Genomic DNA, 23108 nt, shown 5'->3' with positions numbered 1-23108 from the left:
CATACTTTGATTCTTATCTGCTAAATACAGGACAGTAATTACAAAAAAATAAAAGGGCCATATGTAAGGCTTAAGATATACATAATGCAGGCTCTGTACTCCAGGGTGGAATTGTGCCACAGAATTTTGGCTGTTTGCCTGTCTTTAAAATAGACCAGTGCCTTTATGGGGTTGGAAGAAAGTCCCAAAAACAGCTGGGGTCATTTAAACTTTTCAGAATAATTGGTGCCAATGGATATGTTTATCTTGAGATCATTCATGTAGATAATAATTTACAATCCGGGTTTCTTAAAACTTTTGGTAATCTCGGGCTTATGTTCTGCGGAATGATGTGGAAATTTCTCAGCAAACCCTTGCCATGGGGAATCGTCATAATCATGTCTCACGGAGAAAGGGTGGCAGCTGTTACTTTCAATCAGTATGCTCAGGGAGGGAAGAAAATGAAGGCCCTTTGTGTTCCTTCTGGTGGATGGATGTCTTGCAGCTGGCAGTCTGCCAGACTCTCAAATCCGTTGTTCTTTTCCAAGGGAACTGTTGATGTACTTGGTCTCTGGAGAGGTTGAAATGCTTGGCAGTGCACTCAGATCCTCCTCCTGCTCTGAATACTTGTGTGCTTGTCAGTCACCCTGGAAGAGCTCATCTGTTACCAAACAAATGCAGCAATGAGTTGTGAAATGTTTAAGTCTCTCCCACCATCTTTGCCTTTTGTCAAGTTGTTCATGGCATGTAGTCAGATTTGCATAAATTGCTTTTCACATTAGAGGCAATTTTTGCTTTTCTTCAAATTGCTCTTAGTGCAGAGTAGTGGAAATCACAGAAGGAACAGACAATGGCTGGTAAAAAGCAGTGGCTATTACAGGCTGTTTGCAGAGCACTGTTCTGGCGGAGTTTATAAACTGATGAGCAAGACAGACAAAAATGAAAGAACAACAGTACAATCCAAACATTTGGTATATAAAATATGCACAACATATAATTCTATATGGGATTCAAAAATAGGAAAAAATTAATTAATTCAAGAAACATTTTTGAGGTTTAGTGTTTGTGTAGTGGACGCATATTGGTGAACAAGTTACAATCACTATTTTGGAAGAAGCTCATAGGCTAGAAGGAAGACACTGATCTGTACATAAATAAGTTCAACAAACTTGTTGGGTACTAGTGTTAAATCTGTGGAACATACCCTGAAGTCACAAGTGAGAGAATGTCAAATCTACTGGGGGGTGGGGGGGGGGAGGGAGAAGGAGGTGAGGGGAGAAGGCTGATAACAATGGCTGCAGAGAGACTATGAGTTTTGAGATGATTCCCAAAATATGCTGTATGGAGGTTTTGACAGCCACATTGAGGGATCATATTAAAGCAGTGGAAACTGTGTGAACAAGGGCATGGAGATATGAAACAGATCTGTATTTTAAGGAAGCCATATTTACCTGGAAATAGCTGAATCAGCAAGTGGTGTGGTAGTGACTCAGGGAGAGAGTGAGCAAGGAGAAGTGAATTTGGGGTCCTACACCCCTTCTTGCTGAATTACCAGTGAGGGTTTCTGGGCTCTCCTGGAAGACAGTTAATACCTTGTCTCCTCTCTGACCTCAATCTTAACTCATGACCTCACTGAGACCATAGAAAGCAGCAGAAAGCAACCACTTCATCTTCCCAATACAAAATCCCAATACAAAATCTGCATCTGTGTCCGTGGGCTCCTTCTTTCCCCTGATTACCAGGGAGTAGGTGTCCCTTCTAGGAAAGGTCACTCTCCACTTGTCACTCAGGTCCCACCTCTCCCTTCTACTCAATACTTTGCTGCCTCAGGTATCCCTCTCTCTTCATCAATACTCTTTCTCTGTCCACTGAACCATTCCCATCAATTTACATGCTCTGTTATCATCCATCTTAAAAACACTTTCTTCAACCCACAACCTCCTCCAACAATGACCTCATTTTTCTGTTCTTTGCAACAAAAATTACTGAAAGAGTTGTATATACCAGTTTTTTTCTATTCAATTGTCATTCATGTTTTAAATTTTTTATTTTTTTGAATAGGTAATATATGTATATGGATATAGATTCCCTTTCATCTTTGTACCCCAGCCATCTGTTTCTCCATGCATATCCTTTCAGAGAAAGCTTATACATTCAAGCATACATATATAGTAATTTTTTTGCACACACAATGGCATGCTTTGCCCATTATCCAAACTCCTTTTTTTAGTACTTGCTTATTTCCCTCTTCAATTTTATCAGTTTTTGCTTCATGTCTTTTGGAGTTCTGTTATTAGGCACATAAACATTTAGGATTGTCATATTCTCTTGATGCATTGACCCCTTTACCATTATGATATGACCCCTATCCTCTTTGGATTAGTGTTACCATGGTATGTCTTTTTGTATCTGTGGTGGTTGGAAGCTGTTATGTGCCCCAGAAAAGCCCATGTCTTTTTTTTTTTTTTTTAATTCTAAAACAGAAACACATTTATTCTTAATACTTGTGACCATTTTGATTCCTCCTTGTTTTTTCTTTCCTTATTATTTTTAATTTTCTGAATACTGATTTATTTCTATTTGTTAGAAAAATGCTTCAGACATGCAGAGGCATAAATAATAATGTTACAGACCTCTCTATATGTCCACCTGCCTTCTTTTTTAAAAATCAGTTTTGTTGAGCTATATTCACATACCACACAATCATCCACAGTGTACAATCAGTTGTTCACAGTACCATCATATAATTGTGCATTCATCACCACAATCAATTTTTGAACATTTTCATTACTCCAAAAAAATAAGAATAAAAATAAAAGAACACCTAAAACATCCTATCCCCCACCCCACCTTTAGTTTTCATTTAATTTTTGTCCCCATTTTTCTACTCATCTGTCCATATACTAGATAAAGGGAGTGTGAGCCACAAGGTTTTCATAATCACACAGTCATACCATGTAGGCTACATAGTTATACAGTCATCTTCGAGAATCAAGACTACTGGGTTGCAGATCAACAGTTTCAGGTATTTCCTTCTAGCTATTCCAATACACTAAAAACTACAAAGGTATATCTATATAGTGCATAGGAATACCCTCCAGAATGACCTCTCGACTCTATTTGAAATCTCTCATCCACTGAAACTTTATTTTGTTTCATTTCTCTTCCACCTTTGGGTCCAAGAAGTCTTTCTCAATCCCACAACGTCAGGTCCAGGCTCATCCCTGAGAGTCATGTCCTGCTTTGCTAGGGAGATTTACACTCCTGGGAGTCATGTCCCTTAGTGGGGAAGGCAGTGAGTTTGTCTGCTGAGTGGGCTTAGACAGAGAGAAGACCATGTTCTTTTAATACATTCCTGTGGATGCAGACCTATTGTAGGTGGGTCCCTTTGATTAGGTTATTTCCATTGAGATGTGACCTACCCCATTCAAGGTAGGTCTTTATCCTTTAACTGGAGTACTTTATGAGGGGATAAAACACATACAGAAGCAAAGAGATGAAACCCAGAGAGCTCAGAGAAGCTGAGAGACAAGGACACACCCACAGAAGATGAGAACAGAAGCCACTGAAACCAGAAGCTGAAGGCAAAAAAACCTGGGAGAGAAAGACCAGCAGACACTGGCCATGTGCCTTCCCATGTGACAGAGATGTCCCAGATGCTGACAGCCTTTCTTCAGAGAAGGTATTGTCCTACTGATGCCTTAATTTGGACATTTTCATGGCCTAAAAACTGTAAATTAATAAATCCCCATTGTCAAAGCTAACCCATTTCTGGTATATTGCATTCCAGAAGCTTTAGCAAACCAAAAACACTCTCCTTTTACTTTTAACTATTGGTGTCTTTATATTTAAAGTGTGTTTCTTGTAGGCAACATTAATTGGATCTTGTTTTTTTTAGCCAATCTGACAATCTCTGCTTTGAATTGGGATGTTTAGAGCATTTACATTTAATATAATGATTGATGTGGTTGGCTTCAAGTCTACCATTTTGCTATTTGTCCTATCTGTTCTTTGTTTCCTTTTTCCTCTTCTTCTCCCTTCTTTTAAATTAATTAGTTTTTATGATTCCATTTAATCTACCTTATTGGCTTATTAGCTATATGTATCTTATTTTTTTAGTGGCTGCTTTTAGGGATTATAGGCTATGTTTTTTAAGTTATCACAGTCTACCTTTTCATCAGTCTGCATTCAACCAGGAGAGAGAAACCACACAGTAATGTAAACAGGAATGTTTTATTTAAGGAATTATTAACTATAACATGGAATTGAAGTAATGAGGGATTGGGTAGTAAAAAGAACTATAAAGAAAATAGGAACAGTAGATAAAAGCAACAGTCATTACACCTAGGGCTGAGATATAGCACCAGAAGAAGATCCTCTTCCTCAGGCTGAGATCCAGACCTTGTGGTAGAGTGTACAACCGTGGATCACTGAGGGCAGAGAAGTTGCTGTGGGGCTGTACTAATGGAGCTTGCAGTGCTCTCCTCAATTAAATCCCATACAAGTGGTCATCAGCATCAGCTTGAATACTCTGGAAGATAAGGAAGCCACAGGAGGCTTATTATTATTTTTTTATTTAAATTCAGTTTTATTGAAATATATTCACATACCATACAATCATCCATGGTGTACAATCAACTGTTTACAGTACCATCATATAGTTATGCAGTCATCACCCCAATCTATTTCTGAACGTTTTCCTTACATCAGAAAGAATCAGAATAAGAATAAAAAATAAAAGTAAAAAAGAACACCCAAACCATCCCACCCACCCCACCCCCTATTTTTCATTTAGTTTTGGTCCCCATTTTTCTACTCATCCATCCATACACTAGATAAAGGGAGCATGATCTACAAGATTTTCACAATCACACTGTCACCCCTTGTAATCTACATTGTTATACAATAGTCTTCAAGAGTCCCGACTACCGGGTTAGAGTTTGATAGTTTCAGGTATTTACTTCTAGCTATTCCAATACATTAAAACCTAAGAGGTGTTATCTATATAGTGCATAAGAATGTCCACCAGAGTTACTTCTCGACTCCATTTGAAATCTCTCAGCCACTGAAACTTTATTTCATTTCATTTTGCATCCCCGTTTTGGTCAAGAAGATGTTCTTCAGTCCCACGATGCTGGGTTCAGACTCATCCCCAGGAGTCATATCCTGTGTTGCCAGGGAGATTTACACCCCTGGGAGTCAGGTCCCACATAGGGAGGAGGACAGTGAGTTTATCTGCTGAGGGGGCTCAGTTAGAGAGAGAGGGAGAGAGAGGGCCACATGTGAGCTACAGAGAGGTACTCAGGGGGAGACTGTTAGGCACAATTATATGCAAGTTTAGCCTCTCCTTTGTAGTAACGAGGGAAGCTTATTTTTTTGAGATAAAACTTATATACAATTTGAATTTTGGCAATTTGTACAAATTGATGTACAGATGTATGTCTGTCATCCCAAAAATGTCCTGTGTCCCTTTGCAGTCAATCCCCTTCTCCAACCTCAGCCCCAGGCAATCAGTGATCTGCTTTCTGTCGCTACGGTTTGCCTTTTCTAGAACTTTATGTAAATGAAATTAAACAGTTTTCTCTGTTTGGTTTCTTTCACACAGCATAAAGTTTTTGATATCCATTTATGTTGTTATGTGTATCAGTAGTTTTTTCATTTTCAGTGCTGAGTAATATATTATAGTACTGAAGTATCATAATTTGTTTATCTACTTAGTTGGTGGACATTTGAGTTGTTACCAGTTTGGGGCTGTTATAAAAAAATGCTTCTATGAACATTCGAATACTTATCTTTGTGTGGACATATGTTTTCATTTCCTTTGGTTAAAAACCTAGGAATGGGATTGGTGGATTGGTGGGGGTGTTGGGTTGAAGCTGTATGTACCCCAGAAATACATGTTCTTAAATTTAATCCATTCCCATGGATTAAATTTACACTAAGCGTACTACTTACAATAAACCCATTGTAAGTAGGACCTTTGATGAGGCTACTTCTGTTAAGGTGTGTCCCACCTCAATCAGGATGGGTCTTAATCCTATTATTGGAGTCCTTTATAAGACAACGAAATTCAGACACAGAGAGAAAGCCATAGGAAGCAAGAAACTGAGACAGAACCTGGAAGAGAAGGAAGAGACCAGGAGATGCCACCATGTGCCTTGACACATGACAGAGGAACCAAGGATCATGGGCAGCCATTCCCAGAATGCCACAGTCTTTGGGGAGAAAGCATTGCATTGATGATGCTTTGATTTGGGCATTTTCCTGGCCTTAAAATCAGGAGCAAATAAATTCCCATTGTTTAAGCCAATCTATTGCACAGTATTTGCTTGAGCAGCCTAGGAAACTAAAATAGTGGGTAAGTGTATGTTTACAAAGCTGCTAAACTTCTGTCCCAAGTGGCTGTACCATTTGCCTTCCAGCGATGTATGAGAATTCCAGTTGCTCCACATCCTTGCCAGCACCTGCTAATGTCAGTCTTTTCAATTTTAGACATTTTACTAAATGTGTAGTGGCAGCTCACTGTGGTTTTAATTTGCATTTTCCTCATAATTAATGCTAAGCATCTTTTTATGTGCTTATTGGCCAGTAGTATGTCTTCTTTTGCGATATTTCTGTTTAAAACTTTTGCCCTTTTTTTTTTAACCTCATGGAATTTTTTTCCGGTTTTAGTGAGGTAGAATAGATATAGAATAACCTGTGAATATTTAAAGTATATATTTCTATAAGTTTCAACATATGTATACACCTGTGTAACTATTACAACCATAAAGTTAATGAGCATATCCATCACCCCAAATAGTTTTTTCTTATCCCTCTGTAAACCCTCTCTTCCTCTCAGCCTTCCCCATCCTGTCCCCTACTCAGAGAAACACTGACCTACTTTCTGTCACTATGAATTGGTTTGAATTTCTTAGAATCTTATATAATCATATGATACATATTCTTTTTTTGGTTTGGCTTCTTTCACTCAGCATATTTATTTTGCAATTCATGCATGTTGTTGCATATATCAATAATTCATTCCATTTTATTTCTGAGTAGTAGTCTGTCATATGGTTAGACTGCAATTTGTTTATCCACCCACCTGGTGATGGATAATTCAATTGTTTCTTGTTTTTGCTATTATGAATAATGCTGCTATACAAATGAAGTTGTGAACATTTGTGTACAAGTCTCTTTGTGGACATATGCTTTGAATCATCTTGGGTCAATTCCTAACAGGAATGGTTGGGTTATATGATCAGGATATGTTTAACTTTTTAAGAAACTGCTAAACTATTTCAACATGCTTATACAACTTCACATTCCCACCAGCGGTGTATGAGAGTTCCAGTTGGTTGATATACTCACCAATACTTGGTGTGGTCAATTTTAAATTTAAGTCATTTGGGTGGGTGTGTAGTAGTATCTCATTATGGTTTTAATTTGCATTTCCCTAGTGATAAATGATGGGCATCTTCTCATAATTTTATTGGTCATTCTTCAGTAATGTGTAATTTCCTTAAATCTTTTGTCCATTTTGTATTGGTTTATTGATCTTATTATATCATAGATTTCTTTATATATATATTCTGGACACAAGCTCTTTGTCAAATATAAGTTTTACAAGTATTTTATCTCAATCTATGGCTTGTCATTAAAAAATTATTGTGTTAATATATATACAACACACAGTCTCTCTTGTTTTAACTACTTTGATGGGTACAATTCCATGACATTAATTATATTCACTATATTGTGCTACCATCCATTCCACCCATTACCAAAACTTTATTATCCCTAACTGAAACTCTGTACACATTGATCAATAATTCCCCACTACTCCCCACCCCCTCATCCCTTGGTAACCTGTGTCTGGCTTATTTCATTCAATAAGGTTCATCCACCTTGTGGTATGTAGTAGGAACTTGTTCTTTTTCATGGCTGAATAATTTTCCATTCCAAGCTGTATGTACCCCAGAAATACATGTTCTTAAATTTAATCCATTCCCATGGATTAAATTTACAATAAGTGTACTACTTACAATGAACCCATGTTCTAAATGGATTAAATTTAAGAACATGTATTTCTGGGGTACATTAGTGTACAAATATCTGTGTGGTATTTTGAGGCTATATGTACCCCAGAAAAGAACATGTTCTTTTAATCCATTCCTATGTAGATAGGACCTTTTAATTAAGTTATTTCAATTGAGATGTGACTACCTCATTCGAGGTGGGTCTTAATTCTCTTACTGGAATGCTTTATCAAATGATAAAGGTCACACAGAAAACCCAGAGAAGCTCATGGAAAAAGCCCCAGAGAAGCTGAGAGATAAGGACACACCCACAGAAGCTGAGAGATGAAGCCACTACAGCCAGAAGCTGGAAGCAACGAAACTTGTGAGAGGCCTAGAAGACATCGCCATGTGCCTTGCCACCTGACGGAGCCCAAGCTTGACGGAAACTGGTCTTCAGAGAAGTTATTGTCCTGTTGATGCCTTAATTTGAACATTTTTGCAGCCTTAGAATTGTAAAATTGTAAGCCAATAAATATCCATTTTTTAAAGCCAGCTACTTCTGGTATATTGCATTTTGTCAACTTTAGTAAACCAGAACAATCTGTTTGAGTCCCTGATTTCAATTCTTTGGAGATATACCTAAAAGTGGAATTGCCAGGTAGTATGGTAATTCTATGTTGACCTTCATGAGCAACTGCCAATCTGTTTTCCACAACGACCACACCATTTTACATTCTCACCAACAATGTACAAGGAGTCCTATTTCTCCACATCCTCACCAACACTTACTATTTTCTATTTTTCACATAATAGCTACCTTAGTGGGTGTGAAGTGGCTGTGGCTTGCCTTTTTATTTTCTTGTATTTTTTGATGCGCAAAAGTTTTGAAATTTTGATTGAGTCCACTCTATTAATTTTTTCTTTTATTGTTTGTCCTTTTTGGATTCTATTTAAGACATTTTTGCCTAATCCAACATTACAAACATTTTCCCCTATGAATTCTTCTAGAAGTTTTATAGTTTTAGATCTGATATTTAGGTCTATATACATCTCAAGTTTATAGATCTATACTCATTCTTTTTAACAATTGAAGTGGATGACATTGTGTGTATAAACCATAATTTATTTGTAGATTTTCCTATTAATGCACATATAGTTTGCTTATAATCTTTTGCTATAAAAAGGAATGCTATCATTATCTTTGTACATGATCCTTCATGCACATGTGTCAGAATATATTTAGGAAAATAAATGGTATTAATTAATGGGATAAGGGTATGTGCATTTTAAATCTTTATCAATATTGCCAATTCACACACCCTCCAGCAATATATGAATATTAAACATATTGATTTTTACAAACTTGATAGTTAGCAAATGGTTTAACTTTATAGAACTTCTCTTATAGAAGTAGGAAAGGACTAGGTGAGAAAATTTGAGGCAAGTTATAGAACTACAAGGAGGCCAGTTTGGCTTAGCTGCGAGACCAAATAGAAAGGTGGTTTGAGATGAGGCTGGAGAGGCAGGCAAGGTCTGACCATGCAGGATTTGAATTTTTATCCAAAAACAATTGCAAGCTTTAGGCTGGGTAAGATGGGAGAGACAGAATAGGGAGACTGAGGCCATGCTTAAGCAAGGAGTGATTTGATTACATTTTTGGGGAGGCACAGCTGAGAAAAATTGAAGAAAGAAGTTTAAGCAAAGATATACCCATGCAAACAGAAACACAGCAGGCATCATGATTTCAATATGGGACAAGATTAAAGTAAGGCCAATGATATTAAATGAGAACTAGGATATTTTAATGATAAGGGGATGAAATCTCTTTGAAGTTCTAAGAGACATGAATATCTGAGTATCCGATAACATAGCCATCAAGATTAATGAAGCAAACTTTAGGATACATGAAGAAAAACAGACAAAATACATTACTAGGAGTCTTTATTAATCTCTTTTAATCCTTGACCGATCAAGGAGGCCAAAAATAAATAATATAATTGGACTACATAACAATTAATGAAATAATTCGAATGGACATATATTGATCATTAAACTAAAAAACAAGACTACACCTTTAAGTTTTTCAAATGTCCATGGAACATTCCCCAAAATTGGCTATTTAGTAGGCAAAGAGAAAACCTCAACAACTCCAAAAAGTAGAAAAATCTCAGACAGGTTCTGATGACGTGATAAAACTAGAATTTAATTACAGACTAAAAATCCCTACCAGTTGTACACTTTAAAAAGCTATCTTACACTATTCTTAGGTCAAGAAGAAAATCAAAGCTAAGATATCAGACTATCTGAAAAATAACAATAATAAAAGCACCATATGGTGAAAAATTAAAAAAAAAAAACCAAACTATGAAATACAGTTAAAACAGAGCTTAGGGAAAAGTTGATAGATATAAATACACATAATATCAATTAAGAAATTGTAAATATAAGAAAATTAAGCACTAACTCTAGAAATTAGGAAAAGAACAGCATACAGGCCTAAAGAAAGCAGAAGGAAGGAATTAGTAAAGCCAAAAGCAGCAACTGAAGCTTCAAGTAATAGGAAATGGTAGACATAAAAAACATGAATGCAAGAGCTGAACAAACAGTAAGAGAGAAACTGTTAGGTAATAGAGGTTGCTTTTTGGAAGGAAACTGGATGACCATAGAAGGGGTGGAACGATTTACTTTAAAAAGTAATTTATTTTAAAAATATTTCAAACATACTAAAGATACAATATGCTGTTTTGAAACAGTTACGGACCCCAGAATAGCCATGATCTTTTAATCCCATCTTGTTGGGTGGAAACTTTTGATTGAGTGTTTCTGTGGAGATGTGACCTACCCAATTACAGGTGAGACCTTTGATTAAATTATTTCCATGGAGGTGTGGACCCTGCCCACTCATGGTGGGTCTTATTAGATCACTGGAGTCATTTAAGGGGCTCAGGAAGACAGAGACAGGAGCTGGAGCTGACAGAGATGCTTAGAGATGCTTGGAGATGTGGACAGAAGGATGTTTGGAGATGCAAAGATAAGAGATGAAACCCAGAGTTTGCCCCAGAAGAGCTAAGAGAGGACCCCCAGACGCTTAGAGAGAAACGCCTGGGAGAAAGAAGCTAGGATGCACAGGGCTGAGAGAGGGCAGCTAAGAGAGAAGCCCAGAGACATTTTGGAGCGAGCCATTTTGAAATGCAACCCAGAAGCAAAGAACCAGCAGACACCAGCCATGTTCTTTCCCAGCAAGGAGAGGTGTTCTGGAAGCCATTGACCTTTCTTTCAGTGTTGATGCCTTAGTTTGGACACTTTTATGGCCTTAGAACTGAAAATTTGTAACCTAATAAATCCCCTTTATAATATATATAAAGCCAATCCATTTGTGGCATTTTGCATAATGGCAGCTTTAGCAAACCTGAACAGACAACAAATAATAAAAAAGACACCCATGAAACCACCATCAACCTAAATAATAAAACATTACCGGGAGGCGGGGCAAGATGGCAGACTGGTGAGCTGTATGTTTTAGTTACTCCTCCAGGAAAGTAGGTAGAAAGCCAAGAACTGCGTGGACTGGACACCACAGAGCAATCTGACTTTGGGCATACTTCATACAACACTCATGAAAACGTGGAACTGCTGAGATCAGCGAAATCTGTAAGTTTTTGCGGCCAGGGGACCCGCGCCCCTCCCTGCCAGGCTCAGTCCCGGGGGAGGAGGGGCTGTCAGCTCCGGGAAGGAGAAGGCAGAACTGCAGTGGCAGCCCTTATCGGAAACTCATTCTACTGATTCAAACTCCAACCATAGATAGACTGAGACCAGACACCAGAGAATCAGAGCAGCCAGCCAGAAGAGAGGAGACAGGCATAGAAAAAAAACAACACGAAAAACTCCAAAATAAAAGCGGAGGATTTTTGGAATTCTGGTGAACATAGAAAGGGGAAGGGCCCTGAGGCGCATATGCAAATCCTGAAGAAAAGCTGATCTCTCTGCCCTGTGGACCTTTCCTTAATGGCCCTGGTTGCTTTGTCTCTTAGCATTTCAATAACCCATTAGATCTCTGAGGAGGGCCCGGTTTTTTTTTGTTTGTTTGTTTGTTTTTGTTTTTTTTTTTTAATCCTTTTTTCTTTTTCTAAAACAATTACTCTAAGAAGCCCAATACAGAAAGCTTCAAAGACTTGCTATTTGGGCAGGTCAAGTCAAGAGCAGAACTAGGAGAGCTCTGAGACAAAACGCAATAATCCAGTCGCTGAGAAAATTCACTACACCACAACTTCCCAAGAAAAGGGGGGTGTCCACTCACAGCCATCATCCTGGTGGACAGGAAACACTCCTGCCCATCGCCAGCCCCATAGCCCAGAACTACCCCAGACAACCCAGTGTGACGGAAGTGCTTCAAATAACAGGCACACACCACAAAACTGGGTGTGGACATTAGCCTTCCCTGCAACCTCAGCTGATTGTCCCAGAGTTGGGAAGGTAGAGCAGTGTGAATTAACAAAGCCCCATTCAGCCATCATTTGAGCAGACCGGGAGCCTCCCTACACAGCTCAGCAGCCCAGAACTGCCCTGGGGGGACGGCACTCACCTGTGACATAGCACAGTCATCCCTCAACAGAGGACCCGGGGTGCACAGCCTGGAAGAGGGGCCCACTTGCAAGTCTCAGGAGCCATATGCCAATACCAAGGACTTGTGGGTCAGTGGCAGAGACAAACTGTGGCAGGACCGAACTGAAGGATTAGACTATTGCAGCAGCTTTAAAACTCTAGGATCACCAGGGAGATTTGATTGTTAGAGCCACCCACCCTCCCTGACTGCCCAGAAACACGCCCCATATACAGGGCAGGCAACACCAACTACACACGCAAGCTTGGTACACCAATTGGACCCCACAAGACTCACTCCCCCACTCACCAAAAAGGCTAAGCAGGGGAGAACTGGCTTGTGGAGAACAGGTGGCTCGTGGACGCCACCTGCTGGTTAATTAGAGAAAGTGTACTCCACGAAGCTGTAGATCTGATAAATTAGAGATAAGGACTTCAATTGGTCTACAAATCCTAAAAGAACCCTATCAAGTTCAGCAAATGCCACGAGGCCAAAAACAACAGAAAATTATAAAGCATATGAAAAAACCAGACGATATGGATAACCCAAGCCCAAGCACCCAAATCAAAAGACCAGAAGAGACACAGCACCTAGAGCAGCTACTCAAAGAACTAAAGATGAACAATGAGACCATAGTACGGGAGATAAAGGAAATCAAGAAGACCCTAGAAGAGTATAAAGAAGACATTGCAAGACTAAATAAAAAAATGGATGATCTTATGGAAATTAAAGAAACTGTTGACCAAATTAAAAAGATTCTGGACACTCATAGTACAAGACTAGAGGAAGTTGAACAACGAATCAGTGACCTTGAAGATGACAGAATGGAAAATGAAAGCATAAAAGAAAGAATGGGGAAAAAAATTGAAAAAATCGAAATGGACCTCAGGGATATGATAGATAATACGAAACGTCCAAATATAAGACTCATTGGTGTCCCAGAAGGGGAAGAAAAGGGTAAAGGTCTAGGAAGAGTATTCAAAGAAATTGTTGGGGAAAACTTCCCAAATCTTCTAAACAACATAAATACACAAATCATAAATGCTCAGCGAACTCCAAATAGAATAAATCCAAATAAACTCACTCCGAGACATATACTGATCACACTATCAAACACAAAAGAGAAGGAACAAGTTCTGAAAGCAGCAAGAGAAAAGCAATTCACCACATACAAAGGAAACAGCATAAGACTAAGTAGTGACTACTCAGCAGCCACCATGGAGGCGAGAAGGCAGTGGCACGATATATTTAAAATTCTGAGTGAGAAAAATTTCCAGCCAAGAATACTTTATCCAGCAAAGCTCTCCTTCAAATTTGAGGGAGAGCTTAAATTTTTCACAGACAAACAAATGCTGAGAGAATTTGCTAACAAGAGACCTGCCCTACTGGAGATACTAAAGGGAGCCCTACAGACAGAGAAACAAAGAAAGGACAGAGAGACTTGGAGAAAGGTTCAGTACTAAAGAGATTCGGTATGGGTACAATAAAGGATATTAATAGACAGAGGGGAAAAATATGACAAACATAAACCAAAGGATAAGATGGCTGATTCAAGAAATGCCTTCACGGTTATAACGTTGAATGTAAATGGATTAAACTCCCCAATTAAAAGATATAGATTTGCAGAATGGATCAAAAAAAATGAACCATCAGTATGTTGCATACAAGAGACTCATCTTAGACACAGGGACACAAAGAAACTGAAAGTGAAAGGATGGAAAAAAATATTTCATGCAAGCTACAGCCAAAAGAAAGCAGATGTAGCAATATTAATCTCAGATAAAATAGACTTCAAATGCAGGGATGTTTTGAGAGACAAAGAAGGCCACTACGTACTAATAAAAGGGGCAATCCAGCAAGAAGAAATAACAATCGTAAATGTCTATGCACCCAACCAAGGTGCCACAAAATACATGAGAGAAACACTGGCAAAACTAAAGGAAGCAATTGATGTTTCCACAATAATTGTGGGAGACTTCAACACATCACTCTCTCCTATAGATAGATCAACCAGACAGAAGACCAATAAGGAAATTGAAAACCTAAACAATCTGATAAATGAATTAGATTTAACAGACATATACAGGACATTACATCCCAAATCACCAGGATACACATACTTTTCTAGTGCTCATGGAACTTTCTCCAGAATAGATCATATGCTGGGACATAAAACAAGCCTCAATAAATTTAAAAAGATTGAAATTATTCAAAGCACATTCTCTGACCACAATGGAATACAATTAGAAGTCAATAACCATCAGAGACTTAGAAAATTCACAAATACCTGGAGGTTAAACAACACACTCCTAAACAATCAGTGGGTTAAAGAAGAAATAGCAAGAGAAATTGTGAAATATATAGAGACGAATGAAAATGAGAACACAACATACCAAAACCTATGGGATGCAGCAAAAGCAGTGCTAAGGGGGAAATTTATAGCACTAAACGCATATATTAAAAAGGAAGAAAGAGCCAAAATCAAAGAACTAATGGATCAACTGAAGAAGCTAGAAAATGAACAGCAAACCAATCCTAAACCAAGTACAAGAAAAGAAATAACAAGGATTAAAGCAGAAATAAATGACATAGAGAACAAAAAAACAACAGAGAGGATAAATATCACCAAAAGTTGGTTCTTTGAGAAGATCAACAAGATTGACAAGCCCCTAGCTAGACTGACAAAATCAAAAAGAGAGAAGACCCATATAAACAAAATAATGAATGAAAAAGGTGACATAACTGCAGATCCTGAAGAAATTAAAAAAATTATAAGAGGATATTATGAACAACTGTATGGCAACAAACTGGATAATGTAGAGGAAATGGACAATTTCCTGGAAACATATGAACAACCTAGACTGACCAGAGAAGAAATAGAAGACCTCAACCAACCCATCACAAGCAAAGAGATCCAATCAGTCATCAAAAATCTTCCCACAAATAAATGCCCAGGGCCAGATGGCTTCACAGGGGAATTCTACCAAACTTTCCAGAAAGAACTGACACCAATCTTACTCAAACTCTTTCAAAACATTGAAGAAAATGGAACACTACCTAACTCATTTTATGAAGCTAACATCAATCTAATACCAAAACCAGGCAAAGATGCTACAAAAAAGGAAAACTACCGGCCAATCTCCCTAATGAATATAGATGCAAAAATCCTCAACAAAATACTTGCAAATCGAATCCAAAGACACATTAAAAAAATCATACACCATGACCAAGTGGGGTTTATTCCAGGCATGCAAGGATGGTTCAACATAAGAAAATCAATCAATGTATTACAACACATTAACAAGTCAAAAGGGAAAAATCAATTGATCATCTCAATAGATGCTGAAAAAGCATTTGACAAAATCCAACATCCATTTTTGATAAAAACACTTCAAAAGGTAGGAATTGAAGGAAACTTCCTCAACATGACAAAGAGCATATATGAAAAACCCACAGCCAGCATAGTACTCAATGGTGAGAGACTGAAAGCCTTCCCTCTAAGATCAGGAACAAGACAAGGATGCCCGCTATCACCATGGTTATTCAACATTGTGCTGGAAGTGCTAGCCAGGGCAATCCGGCAAGACAAAGAAATAAAAGGCATCCAAATTGGAAAAGAAGAAGTAAAACTGTCATTGTTTGCAGATGATATGATCTTATATCTAGAAAACCCTGAGACATCGACGATACAGCTACTAGAGCTAATAAACAAATTTAGCAAAGAAGCGGGATACAAGATTAATGCACATAAGTCAGTAATGTTTCTATATGCTAGAAATGAACAAACTGAAGAGACACTCAAGAAAAAGATACCATTTTCAATAGCAACTAAAAAAATCAAGTACCTAGGAATCAACTTAACCAAAGATGTGAAAGACCTATACAAAGAAAACTACATAACTCTACTAAAAGAAATAGAAGGGGACCTTAAAAGATGGAAAAATATTCCATGTTCTTGGATAGGAAGACTAAATGTCATTAAGATGTCAATTCTACCCAAACTCATCCACAGATTCAATGCAATCCCAATCAAAATTCCAACAACCTACTTTGCAGACTTGGAAAAGCTAGTTATCAAATTTATTTGGAAAGGGAAGATGCCTTGAATTGCTAAAGACACTCTAAAAAAGAAAAACAAAGTGGGAGGACTTACACTCCCTGACTTTGAAGCTTATTATAAAGCCACAGTTGCCAAAACAGCATGGTACTGGCACAAAGATAGACATATAGATCAATGGAATCGAATTGAGAATTCGGAGACAGACCCTCAGATCTATGGCCGACTGATCTTTGATAAGGCCCCCAAAGTCACTGAACTGAGTCACAATGGTCTTTTCAACAAATGGGGCTGGGAGAGTTGGATATCCATATCCAAAAGAATGAAAGAGGACCCCTACCTCACCCCCTACACAAAAATTAACTCAAAATGGACCAAAGATCTCAATATAAAAGAAAGTACCATAAAACTCCTAGAAGATAATGTAGGAAAACATCTTCAAGACCTTGTATTAGGCGGCCACTTCCTAGACTTTACACCCAAAGCACAAGCAACAAAAGAGAAAATAGATAAATGGGAACTCCTCAAGCTTAGAAGTTTCTGCACCTCAAAGGAATTTCTCAAAAAGGTAAAGAGGCAGCCAACTCAATGGGAAAAAATTTTTGGAAACCATGTATCTGACAAAAGACTGATATCTTGCATATATAAAGAAATCCTAGAAGTCAATGATAATAGTACAGACACCCCAATTATAAAATGGGCAAAAGATATGAAAAGACAGTTCTCTGAAGAGGAAATACAAATGGCCAAGAAACACATGAAAAAATGTTCAGCTTCACTAGCTATTAGAGAGATGCAAATTAAGACCACAATGAGATACCATCTAACACCGGTTAGAATGGCTGCCATTAAACAAACAGGAAACTACAAATGCTGGAGGGGATGTGGAGAAATTGGAACTCTTATTCACTGTTGGTGGGACTGTATAATGGTTCAGCCACTCTGGAAGTCAGTCTGGCAGTTCCTTAGAAAACTAGATATAGAGTTACCATTCGATCCAGCGATTGCACTTCTCGGTATATACCCGGAAGATCGGAAAGCAGTGACACGAACAGATATCTGCACGCCAATGTTCATAGCAGCATTATTCACAATTGCCAAAAGATGGAAACAACCCAAATGTCCTTCAACAGATGAGTGGATAAATAAAATGTGGTATATACACACGATGGAATACTACGCGGCAGTAAGAAGGAACGATCTGGTGAAACATATGACAACATGGATGAACCTTGAAGACATAATGCTAAGCGAAATAAGCCAGGCACAAAAAGAGAAATATTATATGCTACCACTAATGTGAACTTTGAAAAATGTAAAACAAATGGCTTATAATGTAGAATGTAGGGGAACTAGCAATAGAGAGCAATTAAGGAAGGGGGAACAATAATCCAAGAAGAACAGATAAGCTATTTAACGTTCTGGGGATGCCCAGGAATGACTATGGTCTGTTAATTTCTGATGGATATAGTAGGAGCAAGTTCACAGAAATGTTGCTATATTAGGTAACTTTCTTGGGGTAAAGTAGGAACATGTTGGAAGTTAAGCAGTTATCTTAGGTTAGTTGTCTTTTTCTTACTCCCTTGTTATGGTCTCTTTGAAATGTTCTTTTATTGTATGTTTGTTTTCTTTTTAACTTTTTTTTCATACCGTTGATTTAAAAAAGAAGGGAAAGTTAAAAAAAAAAAAACAAAAAAAAAAAAAACAAGGAAAAAAAAAAGATGTAGTGCCCCCTTGAGGAGCCTGTGGAGAATGCAGGGGTATTCGCCTACCCCACCTCCATGGTTGCTAACATGACCACAGACATAGGGGACTGGTGGTTTGATGGGTTGGGCCCTCTACCACAGGTTTTACCCTTGGGAAGACGGTTGCTGCAAAGGAGAGGCTAGGCCTCCCTATGGTTGTGCCTAAGAGCCCCCTCCCGAATGCCTCTTTGTTGCTCAGATGTGGCCCTGTCTCTCTAGCTAAGCCAACTTGAAAGGTGAAATCACTGCCCTCCCCACTACGTGGGATCAGACACCCAGGGGAGTGAATCTCCCTGGCAACGTGGAATATGACTCCCGGGGAGGAATGTAGACCTGGCATCGTGGGACGGAGAACATCTTCTTGACCAAAAGGGGGATGTGAAAGGAAATGAAATAAGCTTCAGTGGCAGAGAGAATCCAAAAGGAGCCGAGAGGTCACTCTGGTGGGCACTCTTACGCACACTTTAGACAACCCTTTTTAGGTTCTAAAGAATTTGGGTAGCTGGTGGTGGATACCTGAAACTATCAAACTACAACCCAGAACCCATGAATCTCGAAGACAGTTGTATAAAAATGTAGCTTATGAGGGGTGACAAGGGGATTGGGAAAGCCATAAGGACCACACTCCACTTCGTCTAGTTTATGGATGGATGAGTAGAAATATAGGGGAAGGAAACAAAAAGACAAAGGTACCCAGTGTTCTTTTTTACCTCAATTGCTCTTTTTCACTCTAATTATTATTCTTGTTATTCTTGTGTGTGTGCTAATGAAGATGTCAAGGATTGATTTGGGTGATGAATGTACAACTATGTAATGGTACTGTGAACAATCGAAAGTACGATTTGTTTTGTATGACTGCGTGGTATATGAATATATCTCAATAAAATGAAGATTAAAAAAAAAAAAAAAAAAAGACATAATGCTGAGCAAAATAAGCCAGGCACAAAAAGAGAGATATTGTATGTTACCACTAATGTGAATTCTGTGAAAAATGTACAATGTTTTATACTGTAGAATGTAGGGGACCTAGAGATACCAATTAGTGGAGGGGGAATGATAATCTAATAAGAACAGATAAACTATGGAGGGTAATCTCAATGTTATGGGAATGCTCAGGAATGATTATGGTTTGTAAACTTTCTTGGATATAGTAAGATCATGTTGGAAGCAATAGAGTTATTTTAGGTTTTTTTTTTTCTCTTATTCCTTTGTTTTCTTAGGGGTTGTTAATTTTCTTGGGGTATGGTAGGAACATATTGGAAGCAAAGTAGTTATTTTACGTTATTTGTTTTCCTTAATCCATTGCTTTGTTTGAAATGTTGTGGGGTTTTTTTGGTTGTTGTTTGCCTGTTTGTTTTTAATTTTTTGATAAACAAAGTTAAAAAATTGAAAAAAAATCAGTAGAAAAATGGTAGTAAAAACTAAATGACAAATAGGGTGGGATGGGGGGATGGTTTGGGTATTCTCTTTTCACTTTTATTTTTTATTCTTATTCTGATTCTTTCTGATGTAAGGAAAATGTTCAGAAATAGATTGTGGTGATCAACGCATAACTATATAATCATACTGTGAACAGTTGATTGTATACCATGGATGACTGTATGGTTTGTGAATATATTTCAATAAAACTGAATTAAAAAAAAAATAATCAAAAAAAACAAAAAAACAAAAAAAACTAAATATCCCACCTATGCCGAGCTCTCTATTGTGGGACTTGCCCTTATGAAGCTTGTTACTGCAAAGGAGAGGCTAAACTTGCATATAATTGTGCATGAGTCTCCCCCTGAGTGCCTCTTTGTTGCTCAGATGTGGCCCTCTCTCTCTAAGCCACCTCAGCAGGTGAACTCACTGCCCTCCTCTCTACAGGGGACCCAACTCCCAGGGGTGTAAATCTCCCTGGCAACGCAGGATATGACTTCTGGGGATGAGCCTGGGCCCAGCAACGTGGGATTGAGGACATCTTCTTGACCAAAAGGGGAATGCAAAATGAAATGAAATAGTTGCAGTGGCTGAGAGATTTCAGATGGAGTCGAGAGGTCACTCTGGTGGACATTCTTATGCACTATATAGATAACACCTCTTAGGTTTTAATGTATTGGAATAGCTAGAAGTAAATACTTGAAACTATCAAACTCCAGCCCAGTAGTCTGGACTCCTGAAGACGATTGTATAATAATGTAGATTACAAGGGGTGACAGTGTGATTGTGAAAACCTTACGGATCACACTCCATTTATCTAGTGTATGGGTGGATGAGTAGAAAAATGGGGACAAAAACTAAATGAAATATAGGGTGGGATGGGGAGGATGGTTTGGGTGTTCTTTTTTACTTTTATTTTTTATTCTTATTCTGATTCTTTCTGATGTAAGGAAAATGATCAGAAATAGATTGTGGTGATGAATGCATAACTATGTGATCGTACTGTGAACAGTTGATTGTATACCACGGATGATTGTATGGTATGTGAATATATTTCAATAAAACTGAATTTAATTAAAAAAAAAACAAACAAAAAAAAACATTACCACAGCATTTGATGCCCTCTTTGTATTTCTTCCCCTTTACACCTCCCTCCAACTCACCACTATTTTGAATTTTTAGTGTTTATCATTCCCATGGATTTCTTTGTAATTTTATGTGTCCCTAAAATTTTTCTTATTTTGCACATTTTGAACTATACAGAAATGTCATTATATACTATTCAACCTGTTTGCTTAACCTTGCTTTGGAGATTATCCACGTTAGATGTAGATTAGTTCATTCTTTCTTACAGCTATATATTATTACATTGCATAAATATACTTACCACTTCTGTTAATGGAAACTAAGTTTCCAGCTTTTTTTGCAACTATAAAATGCTATGAACATTCTTCTATCTGTAGGTGTTTCTTTGAACACATGCGAAAGAATTTTCCTAGGAGTGGGGTAGGCACATGTTTAATTTTACTACATGTTTCCAAATCACTCTCTCAATCCTTGTATCAATTTATACTACCAAATCAGCGGTAGTTTGCAGTATTTCCAGATGCTCCTCAACACTTACCGGGTAGACTTGCTTTCACTCTACTTCCTTTTTAATGTTCGTTTCATTTCACATTATACAATTTCTTCAATTTTATCTTTAGCCTCAAAATAAGACTGTGGGTTAGGCACTGTTGTTTACAATTTTACAGATGAGAAAACAAAAGATCTCTTTGTTCTCTGAAATGATAATTTCTTTCTTCTTTTTACTTTTCAACCTCGCTCACTGCACCTTTTCCTCTCAGTCCTGGAAAGGCTGCATACCCTGGAAAGAAGGTATGCAGAACGGGGAGTTGGCAGCGATTCCCTACCCCTCCTCCACTCTTTCAAAACCTGTTCAGCACTCCGCCACCCTGAGGCCATCGTCGCTCTGCAACGCGACAGACTAGCAGGATTTGGACCATTGGAGACCCCGTAGTCCGGTCTTTTCCTACATCCGCTCCTCTCAATGCTTGGAGAGTGCACTCCGCAGCGCTGGAGAAAGGGCTACGGGCTACCTAGGACGGCCGGATGTGTTTGGGGAGGCCGAAGCTTGCCGCGCAGGCGCGTTGGGCGCCGGACGTGCTGCCCTTTCTCCCTTTCTAGAGCCGCTGTTGCCGAGGTTGGAGCGCTGCCCCGGAAGTCCTCCCTCTGGCCCTCTCCCGCGGCAAACATGGCGGTGGACTCGGCGATGGAGCTGCTATTTTTAGATACTTTTAAGCACCCGAACGCTGAGGTAAGATTTCATGATTTGATTCCGACCCTACTTCTCGACTTGGGGACCTATACAAAAGGCCGTTAGACGTGCCTCGACTTTTTCTTCGTCGATTGCCGATTTAATTCCTCACACACCTCCCTCCTCATAACTTGGGTGTGGGCACCGCGTTTGATGGAGGGCCGTGGCAGCCTTCTCATTTCCCTGCTTTATGTTAGGCTCCTTAGTCTTTGGTCGAGTTGGCTTTTCTATTCGCATCTCTCTAATTCTTTTCTCTCTCTGTCTCTCTTTTTTTCCTATCACCTTTGTGCCTCGAGGAGTATCATGGTCTGGTTTATCTCAGGTAGTGTTTAGGAGTCGTCTTGGGCAGCTTGTATTAGACAGTAATAAAGGGGTCCGAGCAGCTCACGCTGGCTTCGCGGTTCCCGTGTTAAGACAGTTCTAAACCCCTTCGCATAGGTCTCTTTTCTAACGGGAATTATGTTGCTCAGTTGTGACTCTCATTGGTTTAGGATCGCGGTGGTCTCTAGTTTGTCCTGAAACTTTCATACCTCTTGGAAAAATTTCACCCGTTACCACATGAAAGGCTTATACGGAATAGCCTTTGTGTGGAGAATGTGTGCGAGGAAGGGAGAATTGGGAGAACTATAGTCAGACTATCTTCAGGAAACACAGATACTTGTTTTGAGGGTCCAGGGGTGCGGTGTTGTGGAGCAGCGATTTTCTTTCAAACAACTGGCGCATCCCTGACGTGTGACTGGTTCTGCAGTATGTAAATTGAACGTAGTTATCTACAGGTTCTCCAAAGCCGGCCGCAAGTATTAACAAGTCCACGACGAAACAATATACATTAAAAACCTCAAATTTTTCTTCTTTAATTTAAATTTAATCAATTTAGAGAACTATTCTTTATTCGGAGATTATTTCTTTCCCTCTGTTTTTACCTATAGAAAAACGAGTGTTCCTATCAAGCTCCATGAAGGATAGATAGGTAGAGTCTTTCTTGTTC

The 23108-nt window shown here is 38.6% G+C and overlaps 1 protein-coding gene and 1 long non-coding RNA gene across 3 annotated transcripts in view; one reads left to right on the top strand and one right to left on the bottom strand.

Annotated features, from left to right (window-relative positions):
* Positions 1-4198: 4198 nt before the first annotated feature.
* Positions 4199-21936, bottom strand: LOC119508985. Its single transcript, XR_005211608.1, has 2 exons — positions 21428-21936; positions 4199-4510 (listed from the first exon to the last, which is right to left on the bottom strand). It is a non-coding gene; the product is annotated as an uncharacterized LOC119508985 (long non-coding RNA).
* Positions 21768-23108, top strand: part of VIRMA (vir like m6A methyltransferase associated) — a 111254-nt gene continuing 109913 nt past the window's right edge. The window contains exon 1 of one of the 2 annotated variants that reach the window (XM_037802739.1): positions 21768-22120. In XM_037802739.1, coding sequence (XP_037658667.1) covers positions 21854-22120 — 267 coding nt within the window. In that variant the 5' untranslated portion in view covers positions 21768-21853. The remainder of the gene's footprint in view (positions 22121-23108) is intronic. The other variant, XM_037802740.1, reaches the window with a different exon arrangement.

This window comes from Choloepus didactylus, chromosome 14 (genome assembly GCF_015220235.1).
Source record: "Choloepus didactylus isolate mChoDid1 chromosome 14, mChoDid1.pri, whole genome shotgun sequence".
Lineage (NCBI taxonomy): Eukaryota > Metazoa > Chordata > Mammalia > Pilosa > Megalonychidae > Choloepus > Choloepus didactylus.
The sequence above is the reverse complement of the archived record's forward strand: the minus strand, read 5'-3'. Positions and strand labels throughout refer to the sequence as shown.